The sequence below is a fragment of the Dipodomys merriami genome, unplaced genomic scaffold, assembly GCF_024711535.1.
Source record: "Dipodomys merriami isolate MVZ:Mamm:240054 unplaced genomic scaffold, mDipMer1.0.p SCAF_7, whole genome shotgun sequence".
Classification (NCBI taxonomy): domain Eukaryota; kingdom Metazoa; phylum Chordata; class Mammalia; order Rodentia; family Heteromyidae; genus Dipodomys; species Dipodomys merriami.
This window is the reverse complement of record NW_027206290.1, coordinates 15,690,259-15,712,290: the sequence shown is the minus strand read 5'-3', so window position 1 is coordinate 15,712,290 and position 22,032 is coordinate 15,690,259. Positions and strand designations below refer to the sequence as shown.

General features: G+C 35.7%; 1 protein-coding gene across 1 annotated transcript in view; it reads right to left on the bottom strand.

Moving 5' to 3' along the window:
• Nucleotides 1-22,032, bottom strand: part of Clca2 (chloride channel accessory 2) — a 37,064-nt gene that overhangs the window by 9,594 nt on the left and 5,438 nt on the right. Inside the window, 7 exon segments of the mRNA XM_070006871.1 lie at nt 569-793; nt 8,414-8,520; nt 10,472-10,649; nt 12,002-12,232; nt 17,856-18,123; nt 19,965-20,111; nt 21,222-21,330. Coding sequence (XP_069862972.1) covers nt 569-793; nt 8,414-8,520; nt 10,472-10,649; nt 12,002-12,232; nt 17,856-18,123; nt 19,965-20,111; nt 21,222-21,330 — 1,265 coding nt within the window.

The following is a 22,032-nucleotide window of genomic DNA, read 5'->3' as shown; positions in this document are numbered from 1 at the left end:
TGTTTTGCTCAAGGCAAGTGCTCTATCACTTTGAGCTGCAGAGTCACTTCTTTTGCATTGATTTGCCCACCCTTTCTTTCTCTCCATTCATCTGCCTTCTCCTCACTTGCCCAACCTCATCCTTTAGCCCTGACAATGCACATGATCCAGTTTCCTGAGATTCACTTGTTAAACTATAAGTTAATTGTTCAAAAGAGTGATGCTACTGGAATCTTCCCCTATATATATCATACTTCAGTTAATGTGTTTGTGTATAAATGCGTATGACCCTATATATTTTCATATTTGTTTATAATTTAGATCTATTATAATTATATTATTTTTATTATATTATTTTATAATTATAATCTATAATTTAGATTTCATTTATGAGAGAAACACGTGCTATTTGTCTCTGGACGATATTTTAAATTTTGAACATAACTGTAGCTGTTCCTCTTAAATTTTAGCTATCACAAAATGTCTTAAATTATTTGACATTTCAGAACAAGTGCAATGCATTCAATCATATAATTCTATGGAAACATATACTTGTCTCAATGTCATTGTGAATATGCTCTACACTTACCTTAGCAGTTCCTGAAATCCAAATGCTAGCTGTTTGAAAGGCTAAATTGGTGATAAAATCACTTGTGTAGTATTTTCTTCCATCAGGATCAGATAGTACAATCTCAGGTGGACCACTGGTCTGCCATGTGACCTGAAAAACAGTGTCATTGCCCACAGTGGAATCTATAATCACACTGTTTTTCAGCTGGTGGTAGGGTTCAATAGTTTCACCCAGACTTTCAAGCTGTTGAATAAGGCATAGATGTTAAAGTTTCTACTGTACACATAATAATTGTTTTTCTTTTATGACAAACGAAAATGAACTGGTAACATAACAGTAATTTAATCCTGACATGTTCTAGTTATATAAATATTTTTCATATAAAAATGCTTTGCCAAGGTGAGCCTGGTAGAGTGGCTCAAGTGGTAGGACAGCTGCCTAGCAAGGACTAAGTCCTAGGTTCACATCTCAATACTGAAAAAAAAGCCTTTGACAAAGCAAAATATTATGTATTGTATAAGAAATTATAAAATATTTTGTTCTAGCTAGCGCAAGTACTACTTCATTATTGACATGAAAATAAAAAAAGTTAGATGCTCCTCTGTTTTCTTTAACCAAATACACATTAGTCTCATATCAGAAATTATATTAATAAGCTTTAAAATCTTTTGTTTATAAGTATGCTTAAATATGCATATAAAATTTAAACATGTAGAATTTTAAAGGTTTAATGAGTGCTTAGATGAGAAATTATGTTTTGATACATTTAAACAAAATCACTAGCATTCACAATAAGCTCATATTCTCATATTTACATATGAAAATATGTGCTCATGTCTGTAACATGTATATAAGAATGCATATGTATACCTGGAATTGTGCTAAGTGTTTCACATATATTATCTTACTTGATCTTTGCAAAACCCTCTGAGATAAGTACTCTTGCTACCCAGATTTTACACATGAGATCACTGAGGCTTAGAGAAGTAATTTGTCCAATGTCAGCTAGCAAGAAGGCCAAAGTAGGACAAAAAAAACCAGATGGGTTCAAACCAAAGCTCCTACATTTAATCATTTTTATTTAAGTTGAATACAAGTCTGTAAAATAACTGCAAATTGGTATTTTGTAGAACACTTTGTATAACTGTTCAAACCTAGACAGCATATAAATTAATATTGAAACATGACAGCCCAGATACTCTGTATTATTTGTTCAATCCAATTTCACTAATATTTGTGGACTGCCAACTGTTGTGCCCATTCTGGGTGGGGCCTGGGCTGTTGAAGGAGCTTTCAAGATAGCTTCAGCCCTAATCCAGTGAAACTGATGATCCATGAATAGGCAGAAACAACTAACACTGGTAATGTTAAGGCTAACTTGAGACCATATAAAGAATAGTAATATAGTAAATTCTTGTGTGTGTGTGTGTGTGTGTGTGTGTGTGTGTGTGTGTGTGTGTGTGTGTGTGTGTGTGTGTGTGCGCGCGCCAGTACTTGGGTTTGAATTTAGGGACTAGATGCCGTGTCTGACCATTTATTCAAGGTTAGTCCTCTAGCACTTGAACCACAATTCACTTCTGGCTTTTTTTCCTGATTAATTAGAGATCTGAGTCTTATACATTTTCCTGCCCTGGCTGGCAGATTTCAGCCTCCTGACATGCATGAGCCACCAGTATCCAGCTAAATTTGTTTTTGAACACTTTTTATTCCATGTTAAGAAGTTAGTAGCTAGTTTAAAAGGTGTTGAGGACCACCCTCAGGAATGCCAACTATAGTCTAATATATAATATACAGTTATTTATAATCCACATTTTACTTCTTTTATTTCTCTTAGTTTAAATTTTTTTTGAGCTGATAAATACATAAAAATCATCTGGATTAACAAAGCAATGTGATATTTAGATGCATGTGTTACTATTATGTAATATTCAAATCATGTTGAATTTTTATCTCTTCAAACATTTGTATCTTGGGGGGGTACTTGTTAGTCAGGTGCTCTATCACTTGACCCATACCTCCAGGCTATTTTGTTTTAGTTATTTTTCAGATAGAGTCTTGTGGGATTTGTTTTTTTGTGTTTGCACTGGCTTAAGAACACATTCCTTCTACCTAAACCTCCTGCATAGGCAGATTACAGATTTGAGCCGCTGTGCCCAGCTAATTGATCATTTTTATGGTGAAAACTTTCAAAATCATTATTTTGACTCTTTTGTAATGCATAGTATATTATCATTATCTACAGCCATCCTGCTATGCAATAACACAGTGGGTCTTACTCCTATCTAATGAAAACTTAGAAGCCCTCACTCCTGATCTCTCCAGTCTCTGGTAGACACCATTCTAAATTGCAATAAATATACAATGCAGATATATCTTCATCATTTAATTCACTTATATAACCAGCATATCCAGTGGGAATAAGAGCTGTATTTTAAATTCTTTGATAAACCTACTTCTGTCTTTCCTAATACTAATTTACATTCCCATCAATAGTATGGAAGGGTTCCTTTTTTCCTTCATCCCTATGCTTGTCTACATATGTGATCCTTCATCTTTTTTTTTTTTTTTTTTGGTCCAGTCGTGGGGCCTGAACTCTGGGCCTGGGCGCTGTCCCTCAGCTCTTCAGCTCAAGGCTAGCGCTCTACCACTTGAGCCACAGCGCCACTTCTGGCTTTTTTCTTTTTTGCTTATGTGGTGCTGAGGAATCGAACCCAGGGCCTGAGGCATGCAAGGCAAGCGCTGTACCACTGAGCCACCTTCCCAGCCCTGATCCTTCATCTTTTTGATAATAGCCATTCTTATTGGAATGAGGTGATACCACACTTTTTTTGTGTGTGCTGGTACTGGGGCTTGAACTTGGGGCCTCACATTTGAGCCACACCTATATTTCTGGCTTTTTAAGTGATTACTTGGAGATACAGGTTTCTTTGATTTGCCTGCCCAAGCTGGCTTTAAACTGAGATTCTCAGATCCTAGCATCCTGATTAGATAGGATTACGGTTGTGAGCCATCAGCACCCCACTAGCTGTAGTTTTAATTCATATTTCAGGAATGTTTTTTCTTCCTGTAACTGTTTGTCATGTCTTCTTCTGAAAGATGTCTATTGCCCCTTTTGAACTGAATTATCTTTCTGTCAAGTTTCTGGAGTTCCTTATGTGTTTCAGATATCAACTCAAAAGTATGCTGTCTCCCATTCTGCAGGTTTATCTTTGTACTCTGTTGATTTTTTTTTTTGTTTTTGCTGGGTAGAAACTTTATTGTTTGATGTAATTCATTTGTCTAATGTTTCCATTTTTCCCTGTGCTCTTAGAATTTTATTTTTTTAAAAAGCCATGTTCATTACAAAGTCTGGAGGTATTGTAGATATGCTTTCTCCTTGTAGCTTCATGGTTTGGAGGTTTATATTTAAAACTTTAATCCATTTTACTTGACTTTTGTAACTGGTAAAGGATAAATATGTTGTAATCCTTTTGAGTGTTGATATCCAATTTTCCTGGCACTATTTATTGAAGACTGTTATTTTTTCCTGTAAATGTTCTCAGACTTTTTTTTTTTTTTTTTTTTTTTGATCCTGGGGCTTGAACTCAGGGCCTGAGTGCTGTCCCTGAGCCTCTTTGTGCTAATGGCTAGCGCTCTACTACTTGAGCCATGGAGGCTTTTTTTTGAGTAGTTCATTGGAGATAAGAGTTTCATGGGGACTTTTCTGCCTGGGCTGGCTTTGAACCATGATCCTCAGATCTTAGCCTCCTGAGTAGCTAGGATTACAGGCATAAGCCATAGACACGTGGCTTTTAGCCTTTTTTAAAATCACGAAATCAGTTGGCTAAAGCTGTATGAATTTACTTCTAGGCAATTTATTTATTCCATTTTAGGATCTTTTCATGTCAACACCATGCTATTTTGATTACCATGGTTGTGTAGTATATTTTGAAGTCAGGTAGTACACTGCCTCCTGCTTTGTTCATCTCTACGCATAGTGGTTGTAACTGGTCTTCTTGGTGTTTCCATACAAATTGTAAGATTCTTTCCTGAGTTCTGTGTAGAATGTCATTCATATACCGATAGCAATTGATTGAATCTGTAAATCATTTTTGGGTAGGATGAACATTTTAACAGCATTCACCTTTCTAATCCATGAATACAGAATGCCTTTCTATATTTTCCTATCTTCTTCAATTTCTTTCATCAATATTTTATAATTTCATTTTAGAGAGCCCTCATTTTTGGTTAAATTTATTCTTAGGTATTTATGTTATTTCTCTTCATTTGTAGGTACTATAAATAAGATAGTTTTCTTAATTCCCAGTTCAGAAAGCTAAGTGATAGTATATAGAAACATGACTGATTTTTTAACATTCAGTAAAAAAAATTGGCACATTTACTGTATTTATTAGTTCTAATAGCATTTTGGTGGAGTCTTTGGGGTTTTCTATATATTGTATTTCAAACAGTGACAAATGGACTTCCTATTTTTCCATTTTGGGGGATATATATTTGTCTTCTTGCCTAATTGTTGTGACTAGAACTTCCGTATTGGAAGTAAAAGTATTGCTTTTACTAGATCTTACAAAGAAGTTTTCAGCCCTCCTCATGCAGTATTTCTTGAAGGTTTATTCTATATGCCGTTTCTTATGCTGTGAAGTGATTCCTTCTATATCTAGTTTGTTCAGGAGTTTTAACCATAAAGGGATATTGAATTTTATCAAACGCATTTTCTGCAGGTATTCATTCTGTTGATGTATTAGCAATTTAATTGATTTTTCAAGTTGTATCGTTGTCCAGTTCTGACAGTAATAATCTTAAGTGTATGTACCTGGGAGTTTGTTAGTCTAGCTAAGAGCTTGTATACTTTGGAGAACTAGCTCTTCATTTTATTGCTCTTTTCTATTTTCTCTATGGTTTTACTCTGATGTTTATTATTTCTTTTCTTCTAATTTTGATATCTATCTTATTTAATTGCTATAAACTTTCTCTTTACTATACCTTACAGGGTTTGGCATTTTGTGCTTCCATCTTTATTTGTTTCAGAGAAAATTTCCTTCTTGAGTTCTCCCCTGACCTATTGGATGTTTAAAGAGTTGTTTAATTTCCACATATGTGTATAGGCTCCAAAGTATTTTTATTGCATTGTGATTAGAAAAGATAAGCAATTTCAAATTTTAAACTGCTTGTGGGTTATCTGTTAGTCTATTGTATGATTTATCCTTGTTGGAAAAAAAAATGTCCATTCTGCAGCTGTTAGAATGATCTGTAAATGCCTGTTAATTCCTTTGGCCCAGGGTATAGTTTTAGTCTCCTTCCTTGTTGATTTTCTAGCTAGATAATCACTGCACTAATGAATTATTAAATATTAACTCACCTACTATTATTTTATTTATTAATTTTTTTGGTTGGTTGTGGGGCTTGAACTCTGGGCTTGGGTGCTGTCCCTATGCTCTTCAGCTCAAGGTGAGCGCTCTACTGCTTGAGCTACAGCGCCACTTCCAGTTCTCTAGTGGTTTATTGGAGATAAGAGTCTTACGGACTTTCCTGCCCCAGCTGGCTTTGAACCGTGATCCTCAGATCTCAGCCTCCTGAGTAGCTAGGATTACAGGCATGAGCCATCAACGCCAGGCTACCTACTATTATTTTATTAGAGTATTTTCACTCCCTTCAGTGTTTCACTCCCTTGGGTGTTCTTTTATTGGGTACATCTGTTTTTAGAGTCATTACTTTCTCTTGCTAATTTTACATTTATGCCATTATATAATGACCTTCCTTGTCTTTCCTCCCTCATTTTCTATTTTAGAATGTTTCATCTGGTATAAATATGGAGTCCATAAATAAATAGAGTCCATTTGCCTTGGATATCCAATTATATCCGCTTTGCTTTCTCCCTTGATGCATTTCCTTAGAAATGAGGTGAATTACTGGAAAACAGCAGATAGCTGGTCTTGGGATGTCTTTTTTTTTAACTTGAAGAATTTAATCCACTTATATTTAAGGTAATTATTGCTAGATAATGTCTTTTTACAACCCATTTTGTAATTTGGTTTCTCATTTTTTTTTTGTAGTACTGGGGTTTTTTACTCAGGGATTTAATGCTTAAGGAAGATACTCTACCTCTTTAGCCATGTCAACAACCCTTTTTTATTTTCTAATTACTTTCCCAGTAGGCTCTCCTGGTTTTGCTAGAGGTTAACTTCATAGTAAAATCCTCCTATTTCTCACATGTACCTGGAACTACAGCTGCTCACTACCTTGCCTGGCTTGACTATTGAGATACAGTCTCACCAACTCATTTGACATAGCTGGCCTTGAAATACAATCTGTTAAATCGATACCCTCCTGAGTAGCTGGAATTATGTCACAAACCATTTCTCCTAGTCCTTTTTCTAGTTTTATTGTAGTTTCTTTCTTCTTTCTTTGTTTCTTTTTCTTTCTTTCTTTTTCTTTCTCTGTCATAGTTTTTTTAAAAAATTATTTACTATAGCAGCATGCTTTAATTATTACTTTCAGTTTGTCAATTACAGATTTGTATTTTGTGGCTTACCATGAGGCTTACAAAAATCTCCTTTTTATTACAAACAAAGCTATTTCAAGATGTCAGCAAAATCACACGATCACAAACTTAAGAAAAAACAAAAGAGAAAGAAAATAGAAAGCTTTGAACTTGCATTCCTTTTCTTCTCACAGTTTGAATTTTTGACATCCCATTTCACTTGTTTCTATTTTACTTAGCTTTCTAACATATTGATGCAACTATTTTTAGGGTTTTTTTCCCCCCACTTTTAGTTTTCAGACTTCAGGTATGAGTGGTTTTGTGTGCCACATTAACAATATTAAATTATCCTGAATTTGTCCTTATAGTTATTTATTCACAGTGACTTTAATATCTTCTATGTTTTCTTCTTACTTCTTAACATTTTAAATTTTCATTTTGAAAAGTATCCTTTATTATATATTGAGAGACAGGTCTAGTGGATGTATTTTTTTAAGCTGTTGTTTTAAGGACTATCTTAATCTCCCTCATTTATAAAGGTGAGCTTTGGTGAGTACAGTAGGCAGGTTTTCCACTGCAGTGCTGTCAAAATTCCTCCTGGCTGTCAGATAAATTGGGCTACCCTATGAGTTATTTATTTATTTATCTTCCTGCATAGAGAATGTTCTGTTCATATTTAATCTTGGGGAGTTTGAGTATAATATGTATCGAGCATTTTTAACTTCTAATGATGGAATGGTAATTATTGCCTTTACTTTGTACATATAATCTTCATGTTAAATATTTCCCAGCAGTAATTTACTGAGTTCATTGTTTACATGAAGTCATTCACTTTGGCAGCTTCACTAACCATCTGTGAGGGAACTACAGATGAAATTATTAAGTTATGTCTAAAAATATTAGCAAAAACTTTTATGATCAAAACAAGTTGTGTTAAAGAGCTAGACATTTTTAGAAGTTAATGAAATTGTTGATAGTCCTTATTCAACAGAGGAGCTTTAAAGGTGTTAAAAGCAAAAACAAAATGCAGTGTAGGTGATGAAAAATTAGTATGGAACTAAAACTAAGTATATTGTTTCTTAGTTTTATTCTGGGCCTAGCCTCTACTTCACCTCTTTCTCTACTTGTATTTTGAGCCCTCAAGACAAACTAAGCTCTCTAATACACCTCGTCAAACTAAAGGAACCTTTACAGGGAATGGTTCCTAGACCCAAGAAGCACAGATAGTCAAGTAAAAATGAGCTCTGGCTTATTACAGAACTTTTACACATAGATTACTACATATTTAAACAAGGTTAACAAAGCATTAGCACAATTCATCTATGTTCTTCATTTCCTGACATCTCCCCCATTTATACATATAACATGGAGGAAACTCTGACCCGAAGAGTTTGCTGAAAAATATCTCCAGTTGCAGAGGAAATTCTACTGAATGCATCAGTCATGCTGTTGGAGTTTGATTTATCTGGAACAAAGAACTTTAAACCTCCTAAAAATACATAAGATTAAATGGACAAAATTAAATTAAAATATGGATAAAATGTTAAAAATGGAAAAATTAAATACCTAAGATTAAATGGAGGGCAGGGATGTAGCTCAGTGGCAAAGCATTGCCTAGCAAGTACAACGTCCTGGGTTCAATCCCAGTACCAAAAAAGAAAAGACAAAAAAAATTAAATGGATAAACCTCTAAAATATATTAAGATTGAAATGGATAAAATGTGGCAAAAATAAAAAGTTAGATCTCTTGCTGTAATTTTTTTCTTTGCATCGAAGTGTAAGTTTTGGGAAAGTAGGGACTATGGTTGTTTTGCCTAATCTCTATGCATCCACATGACTAGTAGCCTGAAGAGGATGGCTTTTTCTGTACTGTCAGGGCCTGACTTTTTTTTTTTTTTTTTTTTGCTCAAGGATAGAGCTCTACCACTTGAGCCATACATAGCTCTACTTCAGCTTTTTGGTGGTTAATTGGAGCTAAGAGTCGCACAGGTATTCCTGTCAGAGCTGCCTTCAAACCCAAATCCTCATATCTCAGCTTCTTGAGTAGCTAGAATTATAGGCATGAGCCACTCACGGGTACCCTGGCTCTTCTCTTTTTTCCCCTTAAAATAAGCCATAAAATCCGAGGGTTTTTGTTTGTTTGTGTTGTTGGGCATGGGACTTGAACTCTGGGCCTAGGCACTGTCCCTCAGCTCTTCAGCTCAAGGCAAGTGCTCTATCACTTAAGCCACAGCACCATTTCCAGTTTTCTTATGGTTAATTGGAGGTAAGAGTCTTACATACTTTCCTGCCCAGGTTGGCTTTGAACTGCAATCCTCAGATCTCAGCCTCCTGAGTGACTAGGATTATAGGCCTGAGCTACCAGCAGCCGGCTTACAAAATCTGAGTTTTATGGTTGTATTTTGAATTCAATATGCCTCCATCAGAAAGAATGACACTACCCCATTTGTTAGGAAATAGAAAAATTTGGAAAAAATTATATTAAGTGAAGTAAGCCAGGCCCAGAGAAACACAGGTCCCATGGTTTCCCTTATTTGCAATAACTAGTATATGTCTAGGACAAGCAGAAAAGCTCAAAAGCTATGTACATATGACCATATAAGATGATGCTAAGTCCAGGAAAGTTAGAATGAACTTGTGACTTTAAATGAGCATCATTATTCCACAATACTGTGAATTTCCGGAAATTAAGTAATCACTTAATCACGATCAAAAAAAAAAAAAAAAAAAAAAAAAAGAACCTTGGGGAAGGGAGGGAGGGAGGGGATGGTAGGGGGAAAACAATGGAGGGGGTAACAATGTTCAAGAGGAAGTGGAAGTGTACTCATTACCTCACTCATGTAACTGTAACCCTCTGTATAGTATCTCTACAATAAAAAAAATTAAAAAAAAAAAAAAAAAAAAAGAAATAGACCCAAAAAAAAAAAAAAAAAAAAAAGATGATGCTAAGCAAAATGAACCCCAAGATAGGGACACAAGAGGTTTTATCTTTCTTTTTGTTATTTTTAATGTATTTATAATGTACTATGTGATTTTTTTTGTTTCTTTGTATGTTTCTCCCCAATGGTATAACCCCCGTTTTCACTATAGTTGATTCCGGTGCCCTGCATCTTGTGTATACATTTTTTTAATTTGGGGAGGAGAAGGGAAATAACAAAATGCTGAAATAAGGATACATGTTGACCCATTGTAACAATGAAATGCACAAGACACTGTATTGAAGATGAATTTTACAACTTCGGGGGTACAGGGAAGGAGTTGGGAAGGTGGGGAGGGAAAGGATGGTAGGGGGAAAACAAAGGAGGAGGTAACAACGCTTGATAGGAAATGTACTTCTTACCCTACTCATGTAACTGCAACCCCTCTGCACAGTATTTTTACAATAAAAATATACACAAAAATGCTGTGAAAGATAAGGTGTTTTAGAAATGTTTTTTAACCTGTAAGATGTGACAGTGTCTCCAGTTTTCCAACCACAGACGAGCCTAGGGCAATGGAATGAAGGGTGGAGCCACTGCTCAGCACAGTGGGCAAGCAGTCCTCCACAGGCTCATCATCTCCACCGGTCACCAGGATCATCACTGAGCCGTAAGCTTTTCCATTGAGCTTTTCAACCACCTGAACAGAGAGCATCAGACATTTGGAAGAAGTGCTTCAAACTGTGTCACTGAGCTGAAGAATTCACTGTCATTTTACATTCCCCACCAGTGGAGCATATATGTCTTCAAGGTCCTTCACAGTTTTCTAGGTCCTTGCTCCTCCCACATGCAGCCCTCTCCTCACCACTTCACGGCCCTTGTCACTCTAATGTGCCATGATCAGTTTGCTTCTGGGAAGAAACATTTCCTCTTTGTATCACTATGATGTATTCATAGTTTAGAACAGTGTCTAGAACAGGGATACAGAATATGTTACTGCACAGGAGCCTTGCCTCTGAGATACAGTAAGTGGACTGAGAGCAGTAGTTCTCAAGCGTAGCTACACATTAGAATTAGATGGGAGTGGGGATTTAAAAACGTTAATCAATTAAAAACTGTTACACACTTGATCAGTGAAATCAGAATATCTGAGAATGAAACCCAAGCATTGTTTTGTTGTTATTATAATTTTGATGTTTAGGATCAAACCCAGGAACTCATGAATGTCAAGCACTTACTCTTCCATGGAGCTATACTCCCAAACTCTTTTTTTTTTTTTTTTTGGGTCCGGTTGTGGGGCCTGAACTCTGGGCCTGGGCGCTGTCCCTCAGCTCTTCAGCTCAAGGCTAGCGCTCTACCACTTGAGCCACAGTGCCACTTCCGGCTTTTTGCTTATGTGGTGCTGAGGAATCGAACCCAGGGCCTCATGCATGCAAGGCAAGCACTCTACCACTGGGCCACCTTCCCAGCCCCGACTCCCAAACTCTTAAGTGACTTTTAATCAGGTGGTTTTAGTGGACAGGCTAGGCTGAGAAACATTTGACTATAGGCAGTGACTACCACAGCTGATGTCTTGTTTGCATTGAGATGCGTGACATATGGGTCCATCTTAGATTCCGAGGTAGATGGACTCTGACATTTTGGATACATATCTCTGATCTTAACTGTCTCTTACATAACTATAAGCAGGTACCATACATGCCAGTTTGGAAACCCAAGGATAGCAGTGGCCACAGCTGGGACAGTATCAAAATAAACAGGGATAGTTTATAAAGTGCTTAGTTGGTTTGCCTTGCCCATTATAGTAATTAATTAATTCATCCTCTAAGTGAGCATTAAAGCAACTATTACATGTCAAGTATTTTTCTAGGCACATAGAATACCATGTGAACAAGATATGATTCCTGACTTTATGCTGATTCATTACTGTTCTCCAATAGTTGAGGTGACTGTAACCATATTGCAAAAGATCACTCTTAATCAGAAGGAACCTTGGATATTAAATGGAAAAGCAGCTCATGATGGTGGTGATTGAGGCTTAGGATACTCTACCTCAAATCCTTTCTTAAGCCCAGAACAGATGCTGGTTTCTGCATCAGCTGATACAGTGGTTGGCAAATATGAAACCAGAAGTTTTCGGTCATCATCACTGTTAATTTGGCGTAGCTTAGTTTTGATCTCTCCTTTGCTATTAAAAGTAGCAATGGCCACAAAACTATGAATTTCAACAATCTGCATTAGGTAAAATTCTGCTGCTTGTTGTAGTTGAAGGAGTCTGTCAGCCTATGTTCCAAAAAAGGAATAAAGAAATGGAATAACATTTGAATGATAGACAAAAATATAACCAAGTAATTCACTTAGCAAGTATCTCTGTTAATTGTTTAAATATACTGCATCATACTACTTGGGTTGTAAAGAATGATACAATGCTAGAATACCTTGATTGATTGCAGGGCAAAACACATGCTTTGAAAAAAAATGCAAGGTTTGAGGGAAGAGAAATTGGTTGTGAACAAATCAAAGAAAGGTTGGGCAAATGGGTTTTCATGAAACTGCAGAGCTTCTGCATGGCAAAGGACATAGCTAGTAAGATCAATAGAAAGTACATGGATTGGGAGAAGATTGTCACTAGCCATCAATGGACAAGAGTCTCATATCTAAAATATACCAAAAAATTAAATCCCCAACAAATCCTCAAAGAAACAACTGCCTGATTAATAAGTGGATTAAAGACTTAAGAAGAAAGTTCCCTGAAGAGGAAATAAGAATGGCCAATAGACACATGAAGAAATGCTCAACTTCTCTAGCCATAAAAGAAATGCAAATCAAAACAACATTGAGATTCCACCTCACCCTAGTTAGGATGGCTATAATCAAGAAATCTAGTAACAACATATGCTGGAGGAATGTGGTCAAAAGGGAACCCTACTGCATTGCTGGTGGAAGTGTAAACTTGTTCAATCGCTTTGGAAAGCTGTATGAAGGTCCCTCAAAAGACTCCATAGAGAGCTCCTTTATGACCCAGCAATCCCACTTTTGGGCATTTACCCAAAGAATCACCAACAAGGCCATACTAAAGCTGCCAGCACAACTATGTTTATCACAGCATTATTCACCATAGCTAAGATATGGAACTAACCCAGATGTCCCTCAGTAGATGAATGGATCAAGAAAATGTGGAATAAATATACAATGGAATTCTATGCCTCCATCAGAAAGAATAACACCTTCCCATTTGTTAGGAAATGGAAAGACTTGGAAAAATTATATTAAGTGAAGTAAGCCAGGCCCAAAGAAACATAGGTCCCATGGTTTCCCTTATTTGCAATAACAAGTATATTTCGAGGACAAGCAGAAAAAGTCAAAAGCTATGTACATATGACCATATAAGATGATGCTAAGTGAAATAAACCCCAAGATAGGGACAGAAGAGGTTTTATCTTTCTTGATGTTGTTTCTAATGTATTTATGATGTACTATGTGATTTTTTGTTTCTTTTGTATGTTCTTGCCCCTTGGTACAACCCCTGTATTTGATTCCGGTGCCCTGCATCTTGTATATTTATTTTTCTAATTTGGGGAGGGGAAGGGAAATAACAAAATGCTGATATAAAGATACTGGCTGACCCATTATAACAATGAGATGTACAAGGCACTATGTTGAAAACTTTGGGGGGGTGGCGGTGGTGGGAGGGAGGAGGTGGAAAGGTGGGGAGGGAAGGGGCTAAACAAAGGAGGGGTGGCAATGCTTGATAGGAAATGTGCTCATTATCTTACTCATATAACTCATATAATCCCTCTGTACAGTATCTTTACAATTAAAAATATATACTTAAAAAAATTGGTTCTGAACAAGCTACAATTCAGAATTTAAAGATCCATGAATCTTGTCAAATGCTTTTTCCGCATCTATTGAAAGGATCATCTGGTTCTTGTCCCTGCTTCTATTAATGTGTTGAATTACATTAATTGACTTGCATATATTGAGCCAGCTTTGCATCCCTGGAAAATTACTCCCCCCATAATAAATCCCCAAAGAAACAACCACCCCATTAATAAGTGGGCTAAAGAATTAAAAAGAGACTTCTCTGGAGAGGAAATAAAAATGGCCAATAGACCCATGAAAAAAATGCTCAACATCGTTGGCCATAAAAGAAATGCAAACCAAAACCACATTGAGATTTTATCTCACTCCATTTAGGATGGCCATTATCAATAAAACAAATAATAACAGATGCTGGAGGGGATGTGGCCAAAAGGGAATGCTACTACACTGTTGGTGGAAATGTAAGCTGATTCAACCACTCTGGAAGGTAGTATGGAGGTTCTTCCAAAGACTAAACATAGAATTCCCCTAAGATCCAGCAATCCCACTCCTGGGCATTTATCCAAATGATTGCACGCTAGGCCACACTAAAACTACCAGCACAACTATTTTTATTGCAGCATTATTTACCATAGCTAAGATATGGAATCAACTCAGATGCCCCTCAATAGATGAATGAATCAAGAAAATGAGGTATATATACACAACGGAATTTTATGCTTCTATCAGAACGAATGATATCACCCTTTTCATAAGGAAGTGGAAAGACTTGGAAAAAATAGTATTAAGTGAAATAAGCCAGAAGAACATAGTAAGTAACTAAGTAAGCCAAAGAAACATAGCCTTTATGGTTTCCCTCATTTATAGTAATTAGTATATGCCTAGGATAATTCTGGTAGAGAATAATAAAAGCTTGATAGCTGTGTACATATGACCATACAAAATGATGCTAATTGAGATGAACCCCAAGACATGGAAACAACTGGTCTTTTTTTTGTTATAGACCTTGTTGTCAACAATGTACTGTATCTGATTCTTTCTTCTTAGTTTATTTCATTTTCCTCTTTAGCCGTGGCATTCACTGTCTTTGATTCTGGTACCCTCCATCTAGTATATACATTTATCTGATTTGGGGAAGGATAAGGGAATAACAAAATGCTGAAAGAAGGACAAAGGATGACCCATTGCAACAACAATATTCACAAGACACTATGTCAGAACTGAATTTTACAACTTCGGTGGGGGTGGAGGGGATAGGGGAAGGAAGGGATAGTGGGAGAACAACAAAGGAGAGATAACAATGTTTGACAAGAAATGTACTCATTACCTTACTCATTTAACTTAACCCTCTGTACAGCATCTTTACAATAAAATAAAATGAAAAAGATCCATGGAAAGCTGGGCGCCTGTTCAAGGATTAATGTCCACCTGTTCAAGGATGACTAGACTGTCTCCAACCCAGGTATCTTCCTTAATATCCAGACCCACATTCCACACTTCCCAGGAAACTCTACTAATTTAATGTCCCATTGACTTTTCAAAATCAATACACTTTTAATTCAACACCTTCTTTCTGAAATATTGTTTTTCGTACAAATTGGGAAGTAAGTAGAGTGGCAAAAAAGGACTTTGAATCCTACTTTTATCTTCACATTATTATGTGATGATAGAAAAATTACTTCTCTTTTTATAGCTTTAGTTTTCTCATCTGCACAATGAATACTGTGTAAGCAAAAAAAATTATAACAATTATTGCCATTACCACCATCATCAAGTCATCATTCCTAATCAACACCCAACTAAATAAGCCAGAAATCAGGGGCTCTCTTTAACTGTTTGTAAACAGTAAACAAACTATATCTTTAATAGATTTATCAAGTTTATGTCCTAAATTTTTCTCAAATCCGTACCATATCTTCATTCTATTGATCACTTCCTCAGATCTATTTGCTTGTTAGTTATAGCCATACTAGACATATCTTCTTTTTAAACAAGTCCTTTTGAATTTGCCTCTTAGCCACAACAAAATCTTTCCATTCTAGAAATGTCCTCCCTTCTCCTTCCTTCACCTTGCCTAACACAACTAATTATCTTTCAAGATTCAGTTCAAGTCCACCCTCACAGTGAAATCTTCTTCTATAATAGTAGGCGCCACTTTAGTAATGCTGCCACAAAAACTCTAAGCCTTATGGGTCCATATCATACTGCAATGTAAATACATGACAATAAATTGTGTTTCAAACCAGATGGCTGTTTCTTGTCCTTTCTGTAACTCCTAGGCCACCACCTGATAAGCGTGAGCACCTGATAAATGAATTATTGACCAAGATAGGTCAAAGACAATACTCACAGGAAAAGGGAGGAAAGGTTTCCTTGCTATGAATGTGTTACTATATTATTTCCCTCCTACATATTTCATGTCTTCTCTTGATTATAAGCATTCTTCCCTTTCATTCCATCTGTTCTTGCTTAACAGATACAGATAACCAATATAAGTCACCCAGAGATTATATTTGAGAAAACCATGCCCTAGTCAAAAGCAGTTAGGCAATTTGACAAAATTACTCAATAGTAATTGTACTTACTAATGGTGTTCCCATATTAGAGAGACAAGTCAATGAAGGCATATATATTTAGGACTATAGATCTAGAGACTAAAGCAAGTTCTCTGCTTGTTCAGTACTCTAAGTAAAATATAGCTATCACTCACTCAAACTTCAACCCCCCCCCCCCCAATTTCCTTATTGCCAGTGGTAATGTTCTGGCAATATTTAATAGCTAGCCTTATTATTATTATTTTTTTTTTAGAAAATGAACCCTGATCTTGGCAATTGCCAGTTTCTTTGGGATAAATATTCTTACCATGGCTGACCTCAAGCTGTTAGTGTGACTTCTCTGAATGCCAAGGTGGGAGGGGACATTTGGTAGCATCCCTACGGATTAAATAGACTAGGAAAATCTTAGGAATATAGATCCTTGATCTCTATTCTTTTTGTAAAGGGCTGGATGTTAGTTTATGATTTTATGAGCCATAAATTTTGGGTTGCAACTATTATAGTAGTTTTGAAAGTAGCAATAGATAATATATAGCAAATTAGTTGATATATTCTAATTTTATAAACATTGGAATTTGAATTTCATACAAAGTATTGCCATAAAATACTATTCTCTGGATTTTTCTCAACTATTTAAATTGTAAAACCACTGTTTGCTATGAGCTGTGAAAACACAGGTTGTTGAACAGGCTTGGCCCATGGGCACAGTTTGTTGTTCCTAGGCTCAGGTATGAGTTAAAACAAAAGAAAACAGTAAAAACAAACAAACAAACATTGTACTTGCTAGGCACACACTTTGCCACTAAGCTACATCCTAGCCCTTAAGTAAAATTTATATGTTGCTGGAAGTGAAACTAGACCTTCAGACATGTTCAGTATCTACTAACTGAGCAATATCCCCCATGATTCGTATTTTAATAATGCCTATCTTCAACAACTGAATTATATGTTTCCTAAAATCTTTAACAGTTCAATGTTATGGAAGTAGGTATTACTATCCTCATTTTACAGGAAGAAAATATGTGTTTCAGGAAAGTCATCTTACTTTTGATTAACAGACTGTAAGTGAAGGCTCCAGAACTTTGCAACCCCTCTGCAAGCTGGTGTTTTCCAGAATGGGTTTCCAGAAGACTTCTACATCACCAGATGACTGAGATAGGGTCTTCTATCAACAATGATGTGGAAAATAAACACATAAGGGACATGCATGCTCATTTTATATTCAGTTTACTGTCTCTATGAGGTGTGATCACTAATAGAATGTGACCAGATAGTGGCTGTAAGTCAAAGTTGTTTGGAAAAAATGAGGGTGAAAAGTTATCTGTGGATTTTATTTATCTAATTATTGCAATTTCTGTGCCATATTTTGAATTTGTTTTTCTCATCTCCAAGAAAATAAGATGCTTTTGATTGTTCCAAACCTTCATTCACCCAACCTCATATTCTTAGCATTTGAAAAAATAAAAATAATTTAAACCTGATAGGAGAAAGGATGGTTTATAATTACTTTAGTTCAAAAATGTTACCTCCGCCATCTTGCTAGACACATCTAGCACTAAACAGACCATTTTGTTGCCAGCCTGTAGGACAGAGAATGTAGGTGAAGGTGGAAGCTCAATCCCATTCATGGGAGAGCTTTGATTAAAGTCATCAGAATCTGTGATTACATCCCATGAACTTCTGAGGCTGCACATTTGGTTCTGTAGGTTTGGAGCTTCTTGGTTGTGGGTACTTGCATTACAGAATTCAACCACCTGGAACAAGAGCAAAGTCTATCAAAGATTAGAAGCACTCCTCCCAGACCAAACATACTTCTCAACCTCAGGCAATTAAAGATAAAAGAAAGGGTAAGCTAAGAGGGCGGTGCTACTTCTTCCTGCAAAAATGACCATGAGTTTGCAAATGAACTTTGGCATGCCTTGTGTGAATTGCTAGCAATCTGTATTAAAGTTTATTTGTACATGGGTAACAGACAGCATATCATGTACATATATCATGTACCTATATAATAAAAACACTCTCATGATTTCTTTAGCATGAAATTATGTTAAGGAAACACCCTAGGAGATGTTATATTGGCTAGCCTACTCTTTGGAATCATATTAAATGATAAACTTTTTATAGATTAGTAAACATATATTATCTAGTTCAAATATTGACCTCTGTAAGCACAAAATAGAAGGAAAAACAATTGTACTTTCCTCAAACCCTCCTCATACTTAGAAATATAGGATAACTCATTTAATGATAACAAAACTATGTCAGCATTCCACTTTTAGATATAGTTTGTATTATAAAATAAGTGATCATAAATTTATTCCCATTGGCTCTATTCCTACAAGAACTGATACTTCCTGTTTAGAGTGTGGGAGTTCAGAGCTAAAAGGAACCTCTGGGCTTTCTAGTCCCATCTGTAACATTAGAGATAGGAAGCTGAAGCTTTGAAAGGTTAATGCCTGCTTTGGGTATGAATTTCTCAGTAGGGTGGGAGACAGGTGCAGAACCAGTTTTTTTTCTCTTCAGCCCCCGTCCCCCCATTTCATGACTATACCTAGACAAATGTGAATTCATGATTGCATAGTTTCTGTATTTCTCTCAAAAGATTATAAAGCGTATTCCTAGCCAAAATGGGTCAAATATTGGAATAATATGCATCAAATACTGGAACTAGATTGGCTTAAAATGTGAAAGGTCTAAATTAAAAATGTAATGAATAGGACAAGGGAAACAAAAAGTCAACTTGAAGTTACAAATGATGTCTATCCTTGATTAAAACCAGACTGAAGGAAAAGTTACCTAAAATATTAACAAACAAAAACAAAAGTAATGCTTTAATCCCAGCAGCATCTTTCAGTCATGGAAACAGAAAACTCAACGAAGGTACCTGCCCACTCTGCTCTCCCCGGGCTCTGGGAATTGGGTAAGTACATGCAGTCAGGAAAGCAGACTCCAAAGAACCTCTGGGTAGTTAGGTCCCTCCTTTCTGACTCCATGTTCTCTCAGAGAACAGGCTTCTAGGAAAAATTAGGCTATTCCATACAACTTTCTTCACAGAATATGAACTGGCCAGATAATAAAAGATACCCATTACAGAGCACTCTTTTTAAATAATACATTTAAAATAATATTTTAGATTTTATACAGGTATCACATGTCAGTAAACAGAATTATGGGAAGGATTAGGTGCAAAGCTGAAGGTTAGTTGACTTCCCCCTAGTTCTAGACTAGAAAACAATTAAAATATAGTGGTGTTTTCTGTCTCAAGAGAAACACAATGGTTTGTTATTTCACTTTCATTAACTTGATATATTGTCCTGTGAATGGATATAAGAAACACTACCACATGGGTAATTTCCTCTGTGGTTGCCAGAGTACACTTGTAAAATAATCTTCCCTGGAAAGTAAATCACCATTTTCTAAAGGAATATCCACTGGTTATTATCTTGAGGGAATTCAGCTTTTTAATGTGTAAAATAAAAATTAGATGAGCTAGCTCTAAGGTCCCCAAGCTGGGGGGGGTACTATGTATCTTAATTGCCTTATATTTTAAATACTTTAAGAATTAATCTATCTTGGGAAGAGATGGCACCTTACAGTAGCTTGTAATTTCAAAGACATACTTACAGAAGACAAACTGCATGAACATTATTGATGAAGTTGCATTTTGGATGTTATGGTAGAGAAAGGTACATCCTTCTTTGAAAATTTTATTAATCATACAATTTTCTTTGGGACAAGGGCCTTTTTCACATACAAAAATGCCTGTAAGGTCAGATGAACACCTAAAAATAGAAAGAGAAACAACTGGGAATTAGATCTGTTTTAGAAATATTTACAGTTCCTTTTTTCTTCTTCTTTTGGTGGTATTGCCTTTGAACTCATGGCCTTGTGCTCTCTCCAGCCTTTATAACTTTTTTTTCTTGATTAGCTTATATAATAATTTGTTTCAAGGATTAAACCTACTCTTACTTTAGAAACTAGAACATGATGTTATTAGTACATGGTGAAGAGCCTTTTTTTAATTGCAAAAGGTTTCAACAACCAAATGAAACAGTACCACAACAAACCATTAGGAAATGGAGAACTTTGGGAGGCCCAAGGAAGGGCATGAGAAGCAACATACTGAGGTAGTATTCACTTGGGAATCATAAAGGGAATTTGTTCAGCAGGGAACAAATAGAATGAACATACAATGATGGTATTTCAAAGAATTCCTTCTTCATTGAACAATCTCAAATTTTGTCACTGAGCTTGAAACACTGTTGCTTTTAGGAAAAGAGTCAGTGAATAGTAATCAAAATTACAGCTGAGAGAACTCTTTCAGCTCCTACTTCTTGGAAGAATCCAATGGACTCATGAATCTTCTTGCATACATAGGAATAGTGTATGTATAATGTTATGACATACTGTGTTATTGCTATAGCAAAAGATTTAAATTGATCTGACTATCCAACAAGAGATTGATTGAATAATTATGGTGTAATCACACAATAGATTATTATATGATTCTTTTAAAGGAAGAATATATATTCATATTTATTGAATTTTCCTGAAGAAACACAGAAAATAAGAAACCAATATTAGAAATGAAAAAGGGACCCAAATAAGACAATGGAAAAAGCAAAAAGTATAATTTTTAAGTTGTTTTTGATATTTGATTCAGATATTCCCATTTGAAAAAGCAATAAAATTTAAAAACAAAATGGAAGTGTCTTTTCCTTATCAATTAAGTTTCCATTGCTATCATCAACAATTTATTTTATCTGTAAGATATTTTTGTATCATGTAATATTTAAATATGTGTCAATCAGGCATTTAGAGCACTTTACCATTTATCATTTCTTTATTAATTCAAGAATAATAAATAATAAATTTGAAACACAAGTACTGACCTTGTTATTTCAATTTGATTTCTCCTATTTATGTAGATAGGTTTGTTTTTGTTATATTCATCAAACACACCCCAGCGGAGATGGGCCCATTCATGGACAAACACTCTGCCTGTGAAAAAGAGAACGTTTGTTTTTTGAACTCCTAGAAATCTCATCAATGAGCCTTGTAAACCCTGTCAGTCCCAAGGGCTTGATAACCCTCAGTTCAAAGGACCAAAGTTGAATTCTCTCTTGTACTTTTTCCTATTCTACGTCCAATCATCATTAAAAAAGCAGCATGAAAATACATTTGGTCTTGCAAAAGCAAAGCAGCGATTTACTCAATGTACATCTAGTAGAAGCTAACCAATAATCCCATATTCTCTCATTTCCCCAATGAATCTTCTAACACCTTTCTATTTAGCTTCATGGAGACCTGTAAGTTCAGAATATCCTCTTGGAAAATATCTATCCAGGCAAGTAAATAAAGTTTTCTCAGCCGTCAGTCTGTTGCTGTTCAAGCACGTCTGTTTTTTCTTACAAGTAATTAATTGTATCTACAATAATTGAGACCTAGGAACTAGGGAGGAAGAAAGGCACATCCAAGAAGGATGTGTTTTTCTCTTTTATTTTTATTCATTATTCTTCATGTTTATGCTTTCCAAACACATTGAAGGAAATTCTTATCATCAGCATCAAATCTTTTGTATGTTTGTCTCAACTTCTTTAAGTGTCATATTTCTTCAAAGTTCAGGTCATAATTTACTTCTTCCTCATAGATGTTTTCCAAATGAATTTCCTTCCCAAAGTACATATTCCTTTTTAGTTCTTG